We start from the raw sequence: 19752 nt of genomic DNA on the forward strand, positions 1-19752 counted from the left end.
ATGGCAGGGCCCGCGGGCGGCGGTGAGGGGCAGATCGCGGGGCTGTACGACCTGGAGCGGACGCTGGGCAAGGGGCACTTCGCGGTGGTGAAGCTGGCACGCCACGTCTTCACCGGGCAGCAGGTGGCCGTCAAGGTGATCGACAAGAGCAAGCTGGCCGGGGAGGCGGCGGGGCAGCTGCTGCAGGAGGTGCGCTGCATGAAGCTGGTCCAGCACCCCAACGTGGTGCGGCTCTACGAGGTCATCGACACCCACACCAAGCTCTACCTCATCCTGGAGCTGGGTGACGGGGGGGACATGTTCGACCACATCATGCGGCACGAGGGGGGCCTGGCGGAGCCACGGGCCAAGGACTACTTCGCCCAGATTGTCCACGCCATCTCCTACTGCCACAAGCTGCACGTGGTGCACCGGGACCTCAAGCCCGAGAACGTGGTCTTCTTCCGGGAGCAGGGGGTGGTCAAGCTCACCGACTTCGGCTTCAGCAACCGCTTCCAGCCTGGCAAGATGCTCACCACCAGCTGCGGCTCACTGGCCTACTCGGCCCCCGAGATCCTGCTGGGGGAGGAGTACGATGCCCCTGCCGTCGGTAAGGCTGCTGGGGATGCCCCCCGCGGGCCTGCCTCCCTCCTGGCCTTTGCTGCTGCCTGGGCACTGCTTTGCTTTATCACCCACACCCTGGTGGCGCTGGGAGCAATACTATCCCTTGGGTGTTTGGCTTCCCCTGGTGGTCCTGCCTGCAGGGGTGGGCCCTGCACGCACCCCAGAGCAGTGGTTCTTGCCGAGGAGGAGGAAAGGCCCTAGCCTGCTGTGGGCCTGGTGTGACATCCGCTGGGGAGGGGCAGTGCCGGAAGGAAACCTGCTCGGGATGCTGCTCTTTGGGTGGAGGAGCTCCGAAAGCTTCCTCTGCTCCATCCCCACCCTGAATGCTGCTTCCTCTCGGTGGCTGCCAGCACCTTTCCTCCTCTGGGCCCAGGAGGAGCACCCCCGGGCTGCAGGGCACTGGGGAGACCATCCCTGGATGTAGGGAGACACTGAGAGGCTGTGCTGGGGCAGAGGGGATGTGGGAGGGAAGTGGGACCTGAGCCAGCTCTGCTGGGATTTGGGGCAGGAAGATTTGAGCAAAACAAATCAGGAGCCTTGAACAGAAAAAGCTGAGGGAACGGCGGCTGCAGGGCCTGGGAGGTGGTGGGAGGTGATCTGGTGGCTCTGCAAGGGGAAGTGAGGAGAGGAAGGAGCTGAAGGTATTAACAGAGAGCCCTGGGGCATGTTCAGCATCCTCAGCCAGCCCTTCTGCTGTGCTCTGGTCAGGAGGAGCAGGTGGAGGTCTGTCCCTGTCCCTCTGGCTGGTGCCCACTCCTTCGGTAGGGGCAGGAGGCTCTAGGCAGTAGGACTCCACCTGTGAGCATCTGGAGAGCCTGGATCACTGATGTGTCCCTGTTCCACCACTGTGGTGCCCTCCTCTGGCACAGCCCAGTGGCAGGATGGTTGTGGTGGGGTCTGTTTGGGAACTGGGAAGCTGGGCAGTGACAGGAAACAGTGCCATGGGTGGGTGGTCAAGCGGACAGAGCTTGTGGCTGGGCCTCCCTGCCCCTGCCTGGGAAAGGAGCTAAGACCTCAACTGATCTGCTCAAGTTGCTTGAGATGTGGGGATGGGGCCCCAGGGGTGGGGCTGTGGGAGTCATTCCCTCCAAGGAGCAATCCCAGTGAGCACTGGTCTGTGCTGGATCAGCAGTGGGAGCTGCTGGCATGGCCACCCCTGGGGAGCTGGGGCTCTCTCCTGGGTGCAGCCTGAACTGCTGCTGCTTCTTGCAGACATCTGGAGCCTGGGGGTCATCCTCTACATGCTGGTGTGTGGCTACCCCCCCTTCCAGGAGGCCAACGACAGCGAGACCCTCACCATGATCATGGACTGCCGCTACACTGTGCCCCCCCATGTGTCAGCTCAGTGTGCTAAGTAAGCAGCTCTGCCCCTGCCCCTGGGCACCACAGCTGGGTGCCCCAGCACTGGGTGCCTCAGTCCTGGGGGATGTCTGGGGGCTAGGGTGGGAAACAAGGGTGAGGCAGCTGAGGTTGGGAGCTGGGGAGGGAAAGAGGGATAAAGCTGCTGAGTTTGGGAGCAAGGGTGGGAAATGAGGGTAAAAGTTGAACTTGGGAGCCAGGCAGCTGAGTTTGGGAGCTGGGGTGGGAAACAGTAAAGCTGAGTTGGGAGCTGGGGTGGGAAATGAGGGTAAAGTTGAACTTGGGAGCCAGGGTGGGAAACACAGATAAAGCAGCTGAGTTTGGGAGCTGGGGTGGGAAACAGCACAGCTGAGTTTGGGAGCTGGGGTAGGAGACAAGGGTGAAGCTGCTGAGTTTGGGGTTCAGCCGCTGCTGTGGGACTGCACTGTCACCCCCTTCCCCCTGCAGTCTCATCTCCAGGATGCTGCAGCGGGACCCAAAGCAGCGAGCGTCGCTGGAGCAGATCGAGGGCCACGCCTGGCTGCAGGGGGTGGATCCATCCCCCGCCAGCCGCTGCCTGCTGCCCCTCACCTCCCACAAGCGTGTGTCGGAGGAGGAGCACGAAATCATCCTGCAGGCCATGACCTGCGGGAACATCGCGGACCGGGACACCATCCAGGAGTGAGTGGCAGGGCAGGCGCCGCGGGGGCTCCCTTTCAGCAGGTCCCCTGGGTGCTGACCTGGGTCCTTCGGTCCCCCCTCCGCAGGGCGCTGGAGGCCGATCGCTACAACCACATCACGGCCACCTACTTCCTGCTGGCCGAGAGGATGCTGCGGGAGAAGCAGGAGAAGCAGGGCCACCGCCTCAGCCTCGTCTACAACCTGGCCAAGGAGGTGCAGAGCAGGTGAGTGCCCCTCCTGCCGCCACCCATCCCACACCACCTCGGGTTCCCGGTGCAGGGTCTCGGCGGGGTCCTTGCCACAGCCCCGGCTGGGTACCGACACCTCCATCCCTCCCTGTTCTCAGGACCAACCTATCGGACACGTTCGGCCCCGTGGGCAGTGCCAGCGGCCTCCTGCCCTTCAAAGAGGCTCCAGGTGGCCTCGCGACAGGCTCCCGCCTGCCCCCTCTGCCCGCTGGAGTGGACGATGGCGGCCGGCAGCCCCCCCGGACCCTGCTTAAGGTACCTGCTGTTGACACCACCATCACCAAGAGCACCCCGGCCCTGCAGCAGATCTGCGAGGAGGAAGAGGAGGAGGAGGATGAGGAGGAAGGGCGGCCCAGCGCCATGGAGAGGAAGAGCAGCTCCCTGAACCAGGAGCAGATGAGAGCCTTCCTGTGCTCCCGCCCCCTGCCTGCCCGCGGGGACGGGTGGGGGCCAGGGGCCGAGCTGGGGGCCCAGGATGGGCGCCCAGGGGCTGCCTGGGCTGGCAAGGCAGTGAGTGGGGGCTGGGGTCCCACGGCGCTGCGGAGGAACGGAGCAGAGTCCCCAAGGAAGGAGGAGGAGGACACAGAGCCTGAGGGCTCCTCAGCACAGCCCCCCAGGGAGAGAGGAGCCATCCCAGCACCCCCAAGCACCTCTGCTGGGGTCTCCCAAGTGCTGGGGGCAGAGACGAGCCCCGCAGACAAGTGCCCAGGGCGGGGGGCAGCCACCAGCCCGGGCTGCCGGTCAGGGGGGAGCTTGGGGGGCACCGAGGGGAGCGTGGAGAACGTGATCAAGCTGGACCCTGGCAAGGCCAAGGGGAGCAGCCTGCGGGACAGGCTCCTGCAGTTCCCTCTCTGCGAGAAGGCTTTAGCCTTCCGAATGCGGCCGGGCTCCAAGGAGAGCCTCCTCTCCCTGGGGCAGTTCAACTGCTGCCACGTCATCTAACCCCGGGCAGGGGGCCCTGCAGGGTGCCCCCTCCCCTGCCTTCATTCTGCTTGTGACCTGCAGAGCAGTGCCCGTGGGGCTGGGGGGTGTGCACTGTGCCCCTGCTTTGCCACCTAAGGTGGTGGCCGCCCTGCTAACACCACCACCTCCTCCCTGGCAGCACTAACACCCACCCCAGGCACCCCCTGAGACAGGATGGCGCTGCCCGGGGTGGGGGGCAGGATGAGGTGGGCTTGGGGTCTGTCCCCACAGGCTGCTGTGGCTGCCAGAGCAGCTCTCTTGGCCCTGCCAGGGCTGGATGGGCCACGATGGATTTTTTTTTTTTTTAACTACTAGAACTACTTTTCTAAATAGTCTATTTTAATGTAATTCAACAGAGATTGCTATAAAAACCTCCCCTCCCTAGACCCCTCGCGGGTCTGGTGGCTCCCCCCAGCCCCACAGTGTGCACAGCCCCCAGGGCCTACAGTGGCCATGGGGCACTCACTTGTCTTGCCTGCAGCCCCCCAACCCCCATCCTCGCTGTGTTGTTCCCCCCCCTCCCGCCTCGGCTTGGGCCTGGCACAGCCCTGCCCTGAGGCTCTCCCTGGGGCTCCCCCCTCATTCCCCTTGCAAATCAGTTTCCTATTTATTCTCTCTTTGTTTTCTTGCTGGCAAGAAATGAAATGAGGGCTGCGGCCCCCCAGCTGCGGAGTGTGGAACGGACAGGAGCCACGGGGAAGCAAAGTTCATGGGGCCAATAAAAATCAGCTGTGGGTGATGTGGGGACCACGTCTCCTTGTGAAAGCCCCGGAAAGATCTCGGCACGGGGTGGGCAGGGGGGAGGTCGGCACCGCGGTGGCTGGTTTGGGGGCTGTGCTGCGGGGGTGGGGCACAGCCCTGCCACCAGGGCTGGTTTGGTGCTGCTTTGGGTGCTGCGAGCCACGGCCCCTGTGCCTCGGGGGCGAATGGGGACAGCCTGGGTGAGGGACCCAAAACGAAGCTCTTGGGGTGCACAGAAGGGAATAAGGATGCAGGTGAGGGAGCACCCACGGGTGCCAGGATTGCCCTGGGGTGCTGGGAACCGGGGCATCAGGATGCTTTTAGTGTGCTAGGGGAATGGATGATGGGGAGGATGGGGGAGTGGAGGAGAGGATGTGGGAGTGGAAGGGAGGATGCGGGAGTGACCACGGTGCCGACAGGGAGGGTATGAGGAGTTCGGGCTGCTGGTCATATGCCACCTTTAAGCCTCCCGCAATTTCCACCCAGTTCTGGATTCCTTCCCTCCAAGCTCTGCTGTGTCCCTCCCCTCCCTCTCCTTTCCCCACCCATCCCCTTTCTCTCCTTGCCTTTCTTCTCACCCCTCCTCTCCCCACCAACCCCCTGTCAGCACCCCTGCCTTGGGAGCTGCAGCACAGGAGGAGCTGCTCCTGCCCGTAGGCTCCTAAAGGATAAAGCCTTCGCCTGAACAGGGGCTTGAACCCTGGACCCTCAGATTAAAAGTCTGATGCTCTCCCAACTGAGCTATCCAGGCTCATGCCTGAGGGCCTGTGGGGGACACTCTGGACAGGCCATGAGGACCCCACTTGACTGCAGCACCCATGGGGACAACATGGGGGGAAAGGGAGGGCTTGCTTTGAGCTCTTCCACCCCCACACCACCCCAGCAAGGCCACCACAGCAGAAGGCATCCTCCCAGGGGGAGGAGCACCACCGAGATTCCTACCTGCCCAGGAGCCTCTTCCTTGGGCAAGGATGGCGTCACTGGGATGGGAGATGATGCAGGAGCATCAGGTTCATCTTCCTGGGGACAGCCAAAAGGCGGAATGAGGAGGAGGAGGAGAAGGAGGAAAACCCCAGCAGGCTGCAAAAAGAATAACTCAGTGGCAGCAGTGGGCTTTGAACTGGCACTTCCAGCACCCAGCACTGGCTCCTCAGCCTGCTCAGCCACACTGCTAGCATGCACCAGGCTCAGCTTCAAGGGTCTGGGGAAGATTAAAGAGGGGTCCTGAGATCCTCTGCTCCTTGGGGGCCCAGCCTGCCAGCCTGGCCTGGCTCAGGGGGGCATGGAAAAGATTAAAGCCAGCCCCAAATGCTGATGGAGATCCCAGTCCCTTAGAGAACCTCCTGGGGGGGGCTCTTCAAACACCTCCTGTGCACTAATAAGCTTCATTAAGAACAGAGGAGTGACCACGTGCCTCAGGAAAGCTGTGAAAGGGGAGATCAGAGCTTGGCACTGTAAGGCTGGGAGCTTAATTACCCTGATTAATTAGAGCCCACTGCTTTTAACCTGGATCCAGGGGTGTGACTCTGCTGCTGGTGCACCAAAAGACAGCCCTGTGGCACCCACAGAGCCCACGCCCAAGCTGCAGCAAGACCTGGGTGGGGACACCCAAGTGTCAGGGAAGAGCCCCAGGGTGGGGCCAGACAGAAGCCTTGGGGTGCAGTGAGAGGCCCCCAGGCCCCACAGGCAATCACTGGGTGGTTTCCAGACCCCTCAGGGAGGTGCCTGGAGGCTCCTGGGCCCCACAGAGAGGCGCCGTGAGTCTACCGAAGCCTTTAGGGAGGCCCTAGGCGGTCTCCCGAACTCACAGGCAGGCAGTCGGTGGTCCCTGGATCTCAGCAATAGATGCTGGCAGTGCCCCAGCACCTCAGGCCCCCAGACCCTGCAGAAGCACACAGGGGGGAGCCCCAGACCCCTCAGGAAGGCCCTGTGAGACCCTGAGACCCCCAGAGAAAGGCACACAGAGACCCCCAACCCCCTCAGGAGGCCCCCCCAGACCCCACAGGGAAGCACAAAAAGTCCTCTAACCGCTCAGGGAGGCGCCCCCCAAGGCCTCTGCACTCCGCAGAGGAGCACACAGAGACCCCTCAGGGAGGCCCTAGCAGGCCCCGCAGAGAGCCACACTGCGCTGCCCAAACCCCTTACAGGACCCGCAGGCCTCTCAGAGGCGGCTGCAGGGCGGACGGGTCCGCCCCGGCCCGGCGCGTCTTCACGCTCTTGCCTTCTAATACTTTTTGTCCCTCGGCGGCCGCCGTCAGCCCGGGGCGGGCAGAGGGAGGAGCTCCCGCCAGGTGAGGATCACGTGACGAGACACGCGTGTCTCGATTGGTTCGGGACCACGTGCTCGGTGCCATGGCGTCCGCGCCCAAGAGGCCGAAGGTAGCGGTGGGGGAGGCGGCGGGACAGGGGCCGGGGGGGCTCCAGGTGTTCCGGGGGCTGAGTGCTGAGCTCAGCGCCCAGGGATCCGAAGGGGCTGCCGGCCCTCGGTCAGAGCTCTGGGTGGGGGCCCCCACCGCTGCTCCCCGCTCGACTCCCCTCGTGTTTCACATCCGCAGGTGGCTGCCGGCAGCAGCGTCCGGGGGAAGGGCAGCGCCGATCCCATCCGCAGCTTCCTGGCGTGGTGCGGGCGGGCCGGGGTGGAGCTCAGCCCGAAGGTGAGGCAGAAGGGGTTAGGCTGGGCCGTGCCCCACGCCGCTGCTCACCTCACCGCGGCCCGGCTGTCCTCTCGCCCCAGGTCCGCCTGAGCAGGGAGGGCGCCGTGGCTGGGTACGGCCTGCTGGCCGCCGAGGAGCTGGAGGGTGGAGAGGTTCTGTTCACTGTGCCCCGCACAGCGCTGCTGTCCCAGCACACCAGCTCCATTCGGCACCTCCTGCAGGAAGGTGAGCGCCACCTCGGGCGGCAGCTCTGCTCTGGCAGCCCCAGCTTTCACCATAAACCGGTCTGGGATAAGCACTGGTTGATGCTCCTGCCGGGTGAGGACTGGGGCAGCGCGGTGGGGTCTATGGCAGCAGCTCACAGCATCATGAATAGAATCAGAGAACTGTTTTGGTTGGAAACGACCTTGAAAACCATTGAGACCAAACCTTAACCCAGCAGTGCCAGAGCACCACTGAACCATGGCCCTCAGCACCACATCTCCACAGCTTTGAAATCCCTTCAGAGACTCTGTCAGCTCCCTAGGCAGCCTGGGCAAGGCCTTGACAACCCTCAAGGGGAAAAAAATTGTTCATTATGTCCACCCTAAACCTCCCCTGGTACAATTTGAAGCTGTTTTCTCTTGTCCTATCTTGTTTCCTGGGAGAACAGACCAATCCCACCTCACCACAGCCTCCTCTCAGGGAGCTGTAGAGAGCAATGAGGTCTCCCCTCAGCTGCCCCTCCCCAGCCCTCTTCTCCAGACCCTTCCCCAGCTTTGTTGCCCTTCTCTGGACCTGCTCCAGCTCCTCAGTGTCCTTCTGGGAGTGAGGAACTCAGAACTGAACCCAGGACTTAAGCTGTCACCTCCCCAGTGCCCAGCCCAGGGGGATGATCTCTGCTTTACTGCTGGCCACACCCTTGCTGATCCAGGATTTCAGTCTTGGAGGAAAAGACCAAAATTTCATCTGAGCTTTTTTCTCTGTCATCTCTGGTTCCTCAGCCCAGGAGTCCCTGCAGAGCCAGTCTGGCTGGGTGCCCCTCCTGCTGGCCCTGCTCCACGAGTACACAGCCAGCAGCTCCTGGTGGCAGCCTTATTTCTCCCTCTGGCAGGACTTCAGAAGCTTGGATCACCCAATGTTCTGGTAAAGGGAAGCCAAGTGGGGCTGTGGGGTGGCTGAGTGCAGCTGCAGTCCAGGGGCTGCTGAGCCCTGCAGTGGTGGGGCTGGATGTGGTCCTGCTGGGTGGTCCAGCCCTCTGGTCTTGCCCTGCACTGGCAGTGACCTAAGGGCTCTTCTCAGGCACTGCACTTGGGGCTGGAGCTAGCTTCAGGCATAACCAGAGATGTTGAATCTGGAGAGCAGCAGGAAGCTCAGAGGTGGAAGGAGGAAGGAGTTTCTTGCCCCTTCTCCCTGGGGCAGGTGGAGATAAGGCTGCTCTGCCCTGCAACAGGCCTGAAGAAGAGCGAGCAAGGCTGCTGCAGGGCACAAGCATCCCAGAAGCTGTGGACAAGGACCTGGCCAACATCCAGCTGGAGTACAGCTCCATCATCCTGCCTTTCATGGCGTCCCACCCCGACCTCTTTGACCCCAAGGTGCACACCCTGGAGCTGTACAAGCAGCTGGTGGCCTTCGTCATGGCCTACAGGTGAGCAGGGAAGGCTTTGCTCTGACAAGGAGCAAGGGCAGAGCAGAAGGCTCAGAGGTTGTGTTCCTTAGAGGCTGCAGTGGCACAAGGTGAAGCTGACCCTGTGCTGCAGGTTGCACAACTGCCTTGTCTCAGCTTCCAGGAGCCTTTGGAGGAGGAGGATGAAGATGAAAAGGGCCCCAATCCCCCGATGATGGTACCTGTGGCAGATATTTTGAACCACATGGCCAACCACAATGCCAACCTGGAATATACTCCTGTGAGTGCAAGGCAGCTGTGCCAGGCAGCAGCAGGGTCTGGTTCCTCCCTGCTCAGAGTGGTGGCAGGGCAAGGCTGGCTCTAACCCCTGCCAGGGCAGTGAGTTGGGCCTGGCTCTTGTCACTGCAAAGCTGCTCTGCTGTGCCTGGCTTTAGGCAGGAGGAGCTTAGGGGCACCTCAGCCCACATGTGTCTGGGCGCTGGCATCGCCACAGCTCTAAGCACCTCTCTTGCTCGCAGCAATGCTTGCAGATGGTTAGCACCCAGCCCATCAGCAAAGGCCAAGAGATCTTCAACACCTATGGGCAGATGGCCAACTGGCAGCTCCTGCACATGTATGGCTTTGCAGAGCCCTACCCTGGCAACACCAACGACACAGCTGACATCCAGATGGTGACGCTGCGCAGGGCAGCGCTGCAGCGTGAGTGGCACCCAGGGCAGCCTGGGCATGGCTGGCAGCACAGAGCCACCCTGGGGTGGGGGGAAGGGACCTCCAAAGCTCATCCAGTCCAACCTCCTCACAGTGACAGACAGCTGCAGCTAGAGCAGGTTGCTCACAGCCCCAAACAGCCTCAGCTGCAATGGTTCCAGCCAGGGGGCAGCTCCCACCTCTCTGGGCAGCCTGGGCCAGGCTCTCCCCACCCTCAGGGTCAAACATTTCTCCCTTCTCTCCACTCTCAATCTCCCTCTTTCACTTCAAACCATCACCCCTTGGCCTGGCACAAGTGGCCCTGCTCCCAAGTCTGTCCCCAGCTTTCTTAGAGGCCCTTTCAGCACTGAGAGGCCATCAGGAGGTCTCTCTCCCTGGAGCTTTCTCCAGCTCTCACTTTTGTCCAATGGTGATGTAAGGAAATGGGGATCAAGGGCAAGAGGGGCACCAAGCCTGTTCCACAGCATTACAGGTCCTGGGGCTCCTCCCAGGCCCCTTCTCCATGCATAGCCACCCCCCCTGCACTGCACTTCCAGCAGTGCTTGCAGCTCTGCTTGTCTCCCATCCAGGTGCCAAGAGTGAAGCAGAGCAGCAGCTGGTCAGAGAGCAGTGGGACTTCCTGTGCCAGCTGGAGATGGTGGGGGAGGAAGGGGCCTTTGTGCTTGGCTGGGATGAGGTGTTGACAGAGGAAGAGCTGTCCATGACCCTCAAGGTAAGCACTGCCACGTGGAAGGGCTCTACCATGAAGTGCACTGACCCAGAGCAGCCTGTCAAGAGGTTCAGCCAAGGAAGGCTGAACAAGCTGACAAGCAGAGGAAGGCATTTTGGCACTCCCAGGCCTGGGGCTGCCCATCCCCCAGGCTTCAGGAACTGCTCCTGTCTTCCTCTCCTGAACTAACCACCTACTTGTACTTTTGGGAACTGGCTTTGAATGGCTCTGTGGCTCCTGCTGGTCTAGAGAGCAGCTGCAGCATGGCAGGCAGCAGCCCAAGCTGTCCTTTAAGCCTGTTCCCAACACCCAGCTTTGCTTGTGTTCACCACAGGTCCCCTCTGGTACCTAAGGCAGCTTTACCCTGGCCCTTAGTGCCATTGAGGAGGAATTCCTGAGCTCCACAGTCTCCTGCAGAGCAGAAGGCCTGATATTGTGACCAGCTCTGGGCTCCCCAGCTGCAGAGGGACAGGGATCTGCTGGAGAGAGTCCAAGGGAGGCCTCCAAGGCTGCTGAAGGGACTGCAGCACTGCCTGGGGAGGAGAGGCTGAGAGCCCTGGGGGTGCTGAGTCTGCAGAGGAGAAGGCTGAGAGGGATCTGCTCAATGTCTATCCAGAGCTGAGGGCTGGGGGGCAGGAAGGAAGGGACAGGGACAGCCTCTGCTCACTGTGCCCTGGCATAGCACAAGAGGCAATGGATGGAAACTGCAGCACAGGAGGTTCCACCTCAGCAGGAGGAGGAACTTCTGCACTGGGAGGGGGACAGAGCCCTGGAGCAGGCTGCCCAGAGAGGTTGTGGAGTCTCCTGCTCTGGAGCCTTTCCAGCCCTGGCTGGATGTGTTTCTGTGTGACCTGTGCTGCATTCTCTGTCCTGCTCTGGCAGGGGGTTGGACTGGAAGAGCTTTGGAGGTCCCTTCCAACCCCTAACATCCTGTGAGCTTGTGATGCACTCACTGCCAGGGACTTGTCTCTCTGCCTGGGTCCTTGCAGGTGCTCTGCATGTCAGCAGAAGAATTCCAGGAGTACAAAGAACAGGAGGGTTGGGAGGATGACAGTGAGGAAGAGGAGAACTCCACCCTTTCCAACGAGGCTCTCTCCAGACTGAAAGCCCCTTGCAAGAAGCTGCTCTATGACAGTGTGCTGCTGACTCTGGAGTCCTACAGGTCAGACTTGAAGGCAGAGCAGGAGCTGCTGGATAAGAAGGAGGCCTTTGAGCAGCTGAGTCGGAGGGAGCAGCAGGCTCTGCACGTGCGTTATGGCCAGAAGAGGATCTTGCACCAGCTCCTGGAGCTGCTGGCTTAGAAACTGGCAGGGAACTGCCTGCAGCTGCTCAGGAAGGGAAGGTCACCTTTGGCCATCTCCCCTACAGCAGCAAGGTCAAAGGTGGCTCCCACTTTACCCTCATGGCAGCTGACTTTTTAGCTACCTCCACGTCAACAAAGCTGTGCCACAGCACAGAAGTGGCTTTGGGTGGCCTTACCTTACTGGGAGAGCTCTGAAGCACAACTCCCACACCTCCTTTAGGACTGAAGAGACCCCACAGCTCCCAGCTGGGGGAAGGCAGACATGCAGTGTCAGCACAGCAAGGGGGTTCCCTCATTCAGCATCAGCAACTGAAGGCAAGAGCTGCTCCTTGGCCAGATGAAGAGGGCAGAAACCCAGGGGGTAGCACTCAGAGGTTCAGAGTGGCAGGTGGAGATGCCAGGACTAAACTCTTCACTTCCACTCAGCTGATAGTGGGCATTTGAAGAGTCTAAGCCCATCCCCTCTGGTCTTTCTGGGGGCTCAGCAGAGGGAGGTGTTCCTTTCACCTCCAGAAAGTGTTTCTGCACAGACTTGAGACCCCTCTCAAAGCTCAGCAGCTGCTGGAGTCTCCACAGTGGATCCCCAAATCCAGCTGGCAGAGTTCTCCCCTGAACTAAGGTCTTGCCCTGCATTATGTTTAGCCCTGGTCCTGTTTTTTCCCTCAGCAGTTTCTGCATGCCAGGCAGGAGGGCTGCAGGCCAAGCTCTGCTCAATAAAGCTGAATGTTCCTCACCCAGCCAGTGGAATCTACTTCAGCAAGGAGCAAAGCCTCATGTGGGAGGGGGGATCTCTGCTGCTCCTGCAGTTTGAAGTGTTGCAAACTAGAACAGCTCAGGCTCCCCTGTTGTAGGTGAAGGTCAAGTACAGCCCTGCCTGCACTGTTGGGACCAGGGTGGTTTGACAGGACCTAAGGGTTGATGGTTTTGAACCTCTTTTCACAGCGGTGCCATGCAGTGGCTGTTCAGAGTCCAGCCTGCCATCCTGGTGCTTCTCTCCCTACAGCAGAGCAGATTTCAAAGTGTTATTAGCATCTTGGCCAAGTCTTGTCCACCTGCAAGCCCTTCTGAAAGCCTCAAGGGAAGCAGCCATGGAGAGCAGTGTTAGTACAGACCCAGATTTTGGAGCTCTGAGTCATGAGGAGCTGAGTGTGGTTTGCTGGAGTTAAAACAGCAGAAAGAAGTCCCCATGGCAGCTGGGATAGAATAAAAGCTGCTTGCTGATGATTCCCTGCATCCTAACTCAGTGCAGGAGGAAGATCAAGCTGGAGCTGTCACACCAGAGCCAAGCAATTCCAGCTTCACAAGGCTCAGTTTCAACACATGAAATGCCAGGGAATTGAAGAAGCTGACAGGAGATGACTCCTTGGCACAGAGGTGACTGAAAAACATTGTTTAGGAGAACAGGGGACAGAGAGAGTTCCCTTGGAGCTGCAGCCTGCTAGCAGAGTGGCCTCAGTGGGCCCCTGGAGGTGGTTTTTGCTCCCTGCAGCAAAAGCACAGCCAGGGCCACCATCCTTTAAGCCCCAGCAGGACATCCTGACCTCTCCACCCACACAAGAGCAGTCAATTAGCTTGAAGGTGTAAAGCTACCTAAGAAAGCAAGCAGTGAAGCTGCATTTCCTCCTCTCTGCTCTGCTGCAGGGCTCAAGCTAAAGGATTTTGCAGTATTGCCACCACTGAAGCCACCTGCCCTAATTACAGCCAGCAGCCTCCCACAGATCTCTCTGCCAAAGGGATTGGCACAGCAGGCTGCACTTAAAAGACATTGGAAGTGAAGCTGGTTCTTGCTTGATTCTCCTTCCTAGTGCAGCACAGCACTGGCAGAGCCAAACTCTGCTGCTGAACTCACACACAGAATGTTAGGAGTTGGAAAGGACCTCACCCACTGCCAGGGGATGGGAGTCCAGGACAAGGTCAGCCTGGGAGGAACAAAGGGAAAAACCAAAGCTCAGAGAGAGGAGGAGGAGAAGGCAGGGCCCAGGAGGAGGCAGAGCAGTGCCTGCTGCACTGACAGTGCTGGAAAGCAGCTCAGGACCTTCTTCACAGAGCACAGAACGTTAGGGGTGGGAAGGGACCTCTAGAGCTCACCCAGCCCAACCACCATGCCAGAGCAGCATCACCCAGGGCAGGGCACACAGAACACATCCAGGGAGGGTTGGAAGCTCTCCAGAGCAGGAGACTCCACAACCTCTCTGGGCAGCCTGCTCCAGGCTCTGGCACCCTCACAGGGACAAAGTTTTCCCTTCTGTTCCCCTGGCACCTCCTCTGCTCCAGCTTGCCCCCAGTGCCCCTTGTGCTGTCCTTGGCCATCCCTGAGCAGAGCCTGGCTCCAGCCCTGCACATCTTTATCCCCAGCCATGAGGGCAGCCCTCATGCTCCCAGCTCCAAGCCCCAGCACCCTCAGCCTGGCCTCACAGGAGATGTTCCACTGCCTGCAGCAGCTCTGGGGCTCTGTGCTGGACTCTTTCAAACAGCTTCCTGAGGTCCTTCTTGAACTGAGAGGCCCAGAACTGAATACAGTATTCCAGATGCAGCCTCACCAGGGCAGAGTAGAGGAGGAGGAGAACATCTCTTGACCTCACCATATCCCAGATACTTCCTGTCCTTTCCTCCTGCACCTGAAAGCAAAGCCCTCTCTAACTGCTCCCTTCTGCCAAACCAACTCATTTCCAACAGGCAGTGGCAAAAGGGCAGGTTTGGGATGGGTGGAACTCTTCAGAAGAGAGTTGAGAAGGCAAACTGTGGGCAGGCAGGATGGAGCTGGAGAGAAGAAGCAGAGTGGCAGGTGCTGCATGTCATGACTTTAATGTGTTAACTACAGTATGCATACATACAAGAAGTGGGAGAACTAAAAGGCCAAGAACTAGAAAGGCTACAAAATACAACACATGGACCAATACTTTACCAAAAAAAAAAAAAAAAAAGCAAAACCCCAAAAAACCCCAAAAAACATTCAAAATCTTTACAAAAACGGGGGCTGTATTGGTCCTTTGGGTTTATTTATCTTTCTTGTTGGGTTTGGTTTATTATTTTTTTCCTTCTTTTTTTTTTTTTTCTTTTCCCCCTCTCTTAAATATTTTTTTTTTGTTTTTTTTTTTTTTTTTTTTACAAATTTATACTATGTGGTCATAAGGTGAAGGGGAGGAGTTGGGAAAGGCTCTAAATTTAAACCCCTCACCCCTCTCCCTGTATACCTTCCAAAATTTACAAGTGTCCAAAAAAAACCAAAAACCCCAAAATACCCCTTCCTCCCCCCACAAAAAAATAATCTGAGGCCTGGTCTCTGCTTTCTTCCCTAAAACTGAACTGACCCTCTCCCAAAGGGCCTGAGGTGTATCTGCTCCAACAGCAAGATGGCTTCTCTCTGCCTGCTGCTCAGCATATGATGAGGAGAGGGGAAGGAGAGGGGGAGAACAAAAGAAAAAAAAAAAAAAAGCAGCAATGCTGAACCTCAACCTCTTCCACCTCACCTCTTTCCTGTACTCCACAGTATTCCCCCACCTTGGGTTGGATTTAAAGGTGTCCTCTCCCTCTCTTCCCCCCCTCAAACACCATCTCCACATGAAAGAAAAAAATAAGTTACATCATAGGAAAACTTGGCTTTGCAGTATTTCTTTGGGAGTCTGGGAATGTTGGGACAAGGAGGGTTGCCCCAGACAAGTGCTTGGCATCAGCAGCTGCCCCCTTTTTATTATCCCAAGCTGGACAGAGGCACCACTTCCCCCACCTGCCTTTTTTGTTTCCATTTTTTCTCTTTTTTTTTTTCTTTACACAATTTGCACAAACCCAAAAGTCCAGACAAGAAAAAAAAAATAAAAGAAAGAAAGAAAAAAAAAAGTTTCCTGTTTCCTTGTATTTACAACTTGTTTAAAATGATATTCACAGCATCTTCTGAATTTTGGCCAAAGTCAAAAAGAAAAAAAGAGAAAGAAAAAAACCCAACCAAACCCCCTCCTTCCTCCCCTTCACCCTCCCCCAAAACTGTTTCTCAACCTTTGGAACGTGCCAGCGTTAAGACTTTCACCCAGGGTCTGTTGTGTCTGCTCCATTTGAGGGGGCTGGGAAGATCAGGAGGAGCCTTACAGAGTCTTCTGTCAGTTGGTGGGATGAGGACCTCCTCCAACAGCTTTGCAGCTTCATCTAACTGGCACCAGTCCCTTCCATGACTTGCTGGGCCTGCTTCTGCCCCATGCAGCACTGTGCAACTGACTGGAACAACCTGGGCACAGAAGCAAAAGCAGGGTTAGGGGTGTGGAATGCATCATAGAATCAGAGAATTGTCAGGGTTGGAAGGGAGCTCAAGGCTCAGCCAGCTCCAACCCCCTGCCATGGGCAGGGACACCTCACACCACAGCAGGTTGCTCACAGCCACCTCCAGCCTGGCTGCAAAAACCTCCAGGCAGGAGGCTTCCACCACCTCCCTGGGCAACCTCTGCCAGGCTCTCACCACCCTCCTGGGCAAGAATTTCTTCCTCACATCCAATCTCAGTCTCCCCACTTCTACTTTTGCTCCATCCCCCCCAGTCCTATCACTCCCTCACACCCTCTAAAGTCCCTCCCCAGCTTTCTTGGAGCCCCCTTCAGATCCTGCAAGGCCACCAGAAGGTCTCCTGGGAGCCTTCTCCTCTCCAGCCTGCACAACCCCAACTCTCTCAGGCTCTTCTCAGAGCAGAGCAGCTCCAGCCCTCTGCTCCTCCTCCTGGCCCTTCTCTGGACAGCTTCCAGCCCCTCCAGAGCCTTCCTGGAACAGAGGCTCCAGAACTGGACCGAGAGCTCCAGGTGTGGTCTGAGCAGAGTGGAGCAGAGGGGCAGAATCCCCTCCCTGGCCCTGCTGGCCACACTTCCCTTGATACAGCCCAGGATGTGATTGGGTTTCCAAGCTGCAAGTGCTGACTGCTGGCTGATGTTGAGCTTCTCATCCCCCAGCACCCCAAATCCTTTTCTTTCACAAAAGCACCAAAGCCACTCAGGGTACACCTTGTGCCCTGCTTCAGAGGTGGTGTGGGAGTGATTTTTCTTTCTGGTGTTGAAGCTGTACTCACTTCTCAATCTCTGGAGCACAGTGAACGAATTCATGGTTCCAGAACTTAAAAGCTGGATTTTTGATCAGCTCAATGAAAGTAATGAGGAGACCCCAGGGATGAGGCCTATTTACAATCAATCGTTCCAAGAGAACCCTGAAATCCACAAATAAAAGGAAAGTTAGAGATCAAAAAAGAGCCAAAACCATGCAGAGAGGCAGGAACGGTGGAGGGTTGAAGGCTTAGAGAATCACAGAATGGTCCAGGCTGGAAGGGACCTCCAAAGCTCATCCATACCAACCCCCCCCCCACCTCTGCAGTCAGCAGGGACATCCCCAACTACATCAGGCTGCCCAGGGCCTCATCAAGCCTCACCTGAAATACCTTCAGGGATGGAGCCCCAGCCACCTCCCTGGGAAACCTGTTCCAGTGTCCCACCACCCTCAGACTAAAGAACTTCTTCCTGATATCTAAGCTAAATCTTCCCTTCTCTAGTTTGAAGCCATTGCCCCTGGTCCTGTCACTGCAGGCCTTTGGGAACAGTCTCTCTCCATCCTTCCTGTAGTCCCCCCCAGGTCCTGGCAGGTTGCTATTAGGTCTCCCTGGAGCCTTCTCTTCTCCAGGCTGAACACCCCCAGCTCCCTCAGCCTGTCCTCACAGCAGAGCTGCTCCAACCCCCCAAGCATTTTCATGACCTCCTCTGGCCCCTCTCCATCAGCTCCATGTCCTTCCTGTGCTGAGGGCTCCAGCCCTGCACACAGCACTGCAGGTGAGGTCTCAGCAGAGCAGAGCAAAGAGGCAGAATCACCTCTCTGGCAATGCTGCTTTGGATGCAGCCCAGGCTGTGCTTTGCCTTCTGTGCTGCCAGCTCCCCCTGCCTGCTCCTGTCCAGCTTCTCATCCCTCAGCACCCCCAAGTCCTTTTCCTCAGGGTTAAGGGCTTCCCTCACCTTGTGATCTGCTCCTGGATGGCCTCAGTGTTGGCCTCAGCAAACAGGTAGAGCATGGTGCAGCTGAAGTAGTGAGTGTGGCTGTTGGGGTAGCGCAGCTGGTTGGCGATGGCGTTCAGGAAGAGGTATCGGCCTGCAGGGCACAGCGAGCAGAGGGCTGCCTCAGCACAGCAAGGGGCCAGCAGCCAGCCAGCACTGCTCCAGCTCGGCTTGAGAGCACAACAGACAAACCCTGAAGCTGAAGAGAGGGCACCTCCCACTTCTCTGGGCAGCCTGGGCCAGGATCTCTCCTCCCTCAAACATTTCTCCCTTCTCTCCACTCTCCATCTCCCTCTTTCAGTTCAAACCATCCCCCCCTTGGCCTGGCACAACAGGTCCTGCTCCCAACTCTGTCCCCAGCTTTCTGAGAGATCCCTTGGAGAACTGAAAGGTGTCCCTCTTCTCCAGGCTGCCCAAGCCCAACTCTCTCAGCCTGGCCTCACAGCAGAGCCCTTCCAGCCCTGCCAGCACTGCTGTGGCCTCCTCTGGCACTGCTCCAACAGGTCCTTGTCTGTGCTGAGGGCTCCAGAGCTGCCCCAGCACTGCAGGGGAGGTCTGAGCAGAGCACAGCAGAGGAGCAGAATCCCCTCCCTGCCCCTGCTGCCCACACTGCTGGGGATCAGCACAGGACAGGCTGGGGCTGGGCTGGCAGTGCTTGGCGCCAGCTCATCTCCAGCTTTGCACCCCCAAGTCCTTCTCCTCAGGACTGGTACTGGGGGTTGCCCTAACCCAGGTGCAGGACACTGGACTTGGCCTTACTGAACCTCACAGGGTTAACATGGTCCCACTTCTCCAACTTGTCCAGGTCCCTCCGGATTAGTCCTGCCCCTGAGGTGCCTCAACTGCATCACTCAGTTTGGTGTCACCTGCAAGACTGCTGAGGGTGCACTTGATCCTGCTGGGTCATTGCTGAAGATACTGAACAGTCCCAGCCCAGACCCCTGAGGGCCTTCACTAATCACCTATCTCCACCTGGCAATCAATCTGTTGACAACTAGCATCACCCCCTCTGGTTGCAACCATCCAATCCTGTCTGAGGCGTGAGACACAGAAGGCACAACCCACTCTGAAATGTGACTATCACCTTCCCTAGAAGCATTTCCCAGCTCACCTTCAGTGTCCAGGTCTACTGCCAAATTCTGGAAGATGTCCATGTGGGCTGAGTGGGTGATGGTGCTCATGGAGGGTGTGCTGCCCTTGTTGTGGATGTGTGCAATGGCTTGAGTCCCCACGTAGAGCACCAAGGCGTTGATCAGTTGGATGTTGTAGCGGTTGCCAGGCTCGTTGGAGACCTAACAGCAAAGATCACAGCATGTTAGGGCTTGGAAGGGGACCTTCCAAGATCATCAAGTCCAACCCCCTGCCAGAGCAGGACCTTAGAATCCAGCACAGGTCACACAGGAACACATCCAGCCAGGGCTGGAAAGGCTCCAGAGCAGGAGACTCCACAACCTCTCTGGGCAGCCTGCTCCAGGGCTCTGTCCCCCTCCCAGTGCAGAAGTTCCTCCTCCTGCTGAGGTGGAACCTCCTGTGCTGCAGTTTCCATCCATTGCCTCTTGTGCTATGCCAGGGCACAGTGAGCAGAGGCTGTCCCTGTCCCTTCCTTCCTGCCCCCCAGCCCTCAGCTCTGGATAGACATTGAGCAGATCCCTCTCAGCCTTCTCCTCTGCAGACTCAGCACCCCCAGGGCTCTCAGCCTCTCCTCCCCAGGCAGTGCTGCAGTCCCTTCAGCAGCCTTGGAGCCCTCCCTTGGACTCTCTCCAGCAGATCCCTGTCCCTCTGCAGCTGGGGAGCCCAGAGCTGGATGCAATATTCCAGCTGTGGCCTCCCCAGGGCAGAGCAGAGCAGAGCAGAGGGGGAGGAGAACCTCCCTGGCCCTGCTGGCCACCCTCTGCTGAATGCCCCCCAGGACCCCCTTGGCCTTCTTGGCCCCCAGGGCACATTGCTGTGCCATGCAGAACTTGCTGCCCAGCAGCACTGCCAGCTCCTTCTCCTTGGGGCTGCTCTCCAGCAGATCCCCTCCCAACCTGTCCTGCTGCAGTTTCTTCTTCCTGCCCAGCTGCAGGGCTCTGCACTCATCCTTGTTGAACCTCCTTAGGTTCCTCTCTGCCCAGCTCTCCCTCTGTCCAGGTCTCAATGGCCACACAGCCTTCAGGCATCTCAGTCAAGCCTCCCAGTTTGGTATCTTC

General features: G+C 58.4%; 3 protein-coding genes and 1 non-coding gene across 6 annotated transcripts in view; 2 read left to right on the forward strand and 2 right to left on the reverse strand.

The window, feature by feature from the left end:
• LOC128973372 (SNF-related serine/threonine-protein kinase-like) lies at positions 1-3832 on the forward strand. Its single transcript, XM_054389668.1, has 5 exons — positions 1-589; positions 1816-1957; positions 2410-2622; positions 2709-2846; positions 2969-3832. Exons 1-5 carry the CDS (start codon positions 1-3, stop codon positions 3810-3812), a joined length of 1926 nt encoding a protein of 641 aa, XP_054245643.1. The 3' UTR covers positions 3813-3832.
• Positions 3833-5252: 1420 nt separating this feature from the next.
• TRNAK-UUU (transfer RNA lysine (anticodon UUU)) lies at positions 5253-5325 on the reverse strand. Its single transcript has one exon. It is a non-coding gene; the product is annotated as a tRNA-Lys (tRNA).
• A 1601-nt stretch (positions 5326-6926) lies between these two features.
• Positions 6927-11552, forward strand: SETD6 (SET domain containing 6, protein lysine methyltransferase). The gene is made up of 9 exons (XM_054389795.1): positions 6927-6953; positions 7130-7228; positions 7309-7453; positions 8212-8353; positions 8661-8855; positions 8991-9114; positions 9353-9533; positions 10112-10254; positions 11241-11552. The coding sequence occupies exons 1-9, from the start codon at positions 6927-6929 to the stop codon at positions 11550-11552; spliced, it is 1368 nt and encodes a 455-aa protein (XP_054245770.1).
• Positions 11553-15519: 3967 nt separating this feature from the next.
• The window catches only part of CNOT1 (CCR4-NOT transcription complex subunit 1), an 83169-nt gene continuing 78936 nt past the window's right edge, over positions 15520-19752 (reverse strand). For all 3 annotated transcript variants that reach the window (XM_054389865.1, XM_054389864.1, XM_054389863.1), the window contains exons 45-48: positions 18675-18855; positions 17525-17657; positions 16597-16731; positions 15520-15773 (exon numbers count right to left, since the gene is read on the reverse strand). In XM_054389865.1, coding sequence (XP_054245840.1) covers positions 15695-15773; positions 16597-16731; positions 17525-17657; positions 18675-18855 — 528 coding nt within the window. In that variant the 3' untranslated portion in view covers positions 15520-15694. The remainder of the gene's footprint in view (positions 15774-16596; positions 16732-17524; positions 17658-18674; positions 18856-19752) is intronic.

The sequence above is a fragment of the Indicator indicator genome, chromosome 19 (assembly GCF_027791375.1).
Source record: "Indicator indicator isolate 239-I01 chromosome 19, UM_Iind_1.1, whole genome shotgun sequence".
Classification (NCBI taxonomy): Eukaryota; Metazoa; Chordata; class Aves; order Piciformes; family Indicatoridae; genus Indicator; species Indicator indicator.

What these genes read in the sequence shown, in the direction of transcription:
- SETD6 (XM_054389795.1), top strand. Translation starts at nt 6,927, where the DNA reads ATGGCGTCCGCGCCCAAGAGGCCGAAG. An exon ending in CCGCGCCCAAGAGGCCGAAG is followed by an intron (nt 6,954 to 7,129) that starts GTAGCGGTGGGG and finishes TCACATCCGCAG; the next exon opens with GTGGCTGCCGGCAGCAGCGT. An exon ending in AGCTGTCCATGACCCTCAAG is followed by an intron (nt 10,255 to 11,240) that starts GTAAGCACTGCC and finishes GGGTCCTTGCAG; the next exon opens with GTGCTCTGCATGTCAGCAGA.
- LOC128973372 (XM_054389668.1), top strand. Translation starts at nt 1, where the DNA reads ATGGCAGGGCCCGCGGGCGGCGGTGAGGGGCAGATCGCGGGGCTGTAC. An exon ending in GTACGATGCCCCTGCCGTCG is followed by an intron (nt 590 to 1,815) that starts GTAAGGCTGCTG and finishes TGCTTCTTGCAG; the next exon opens with ACATCTGGAGCCTGGGGGTC. An exon ending in GCCAAGGAGGTGCAGAGCAG is followed by an intron (nt 2,847 to 2,968) that starts GTGAGTGCCCCT and finishes CCCTGTTCTCAG; the next exon opens with GACCAACCTATCGGACACGT.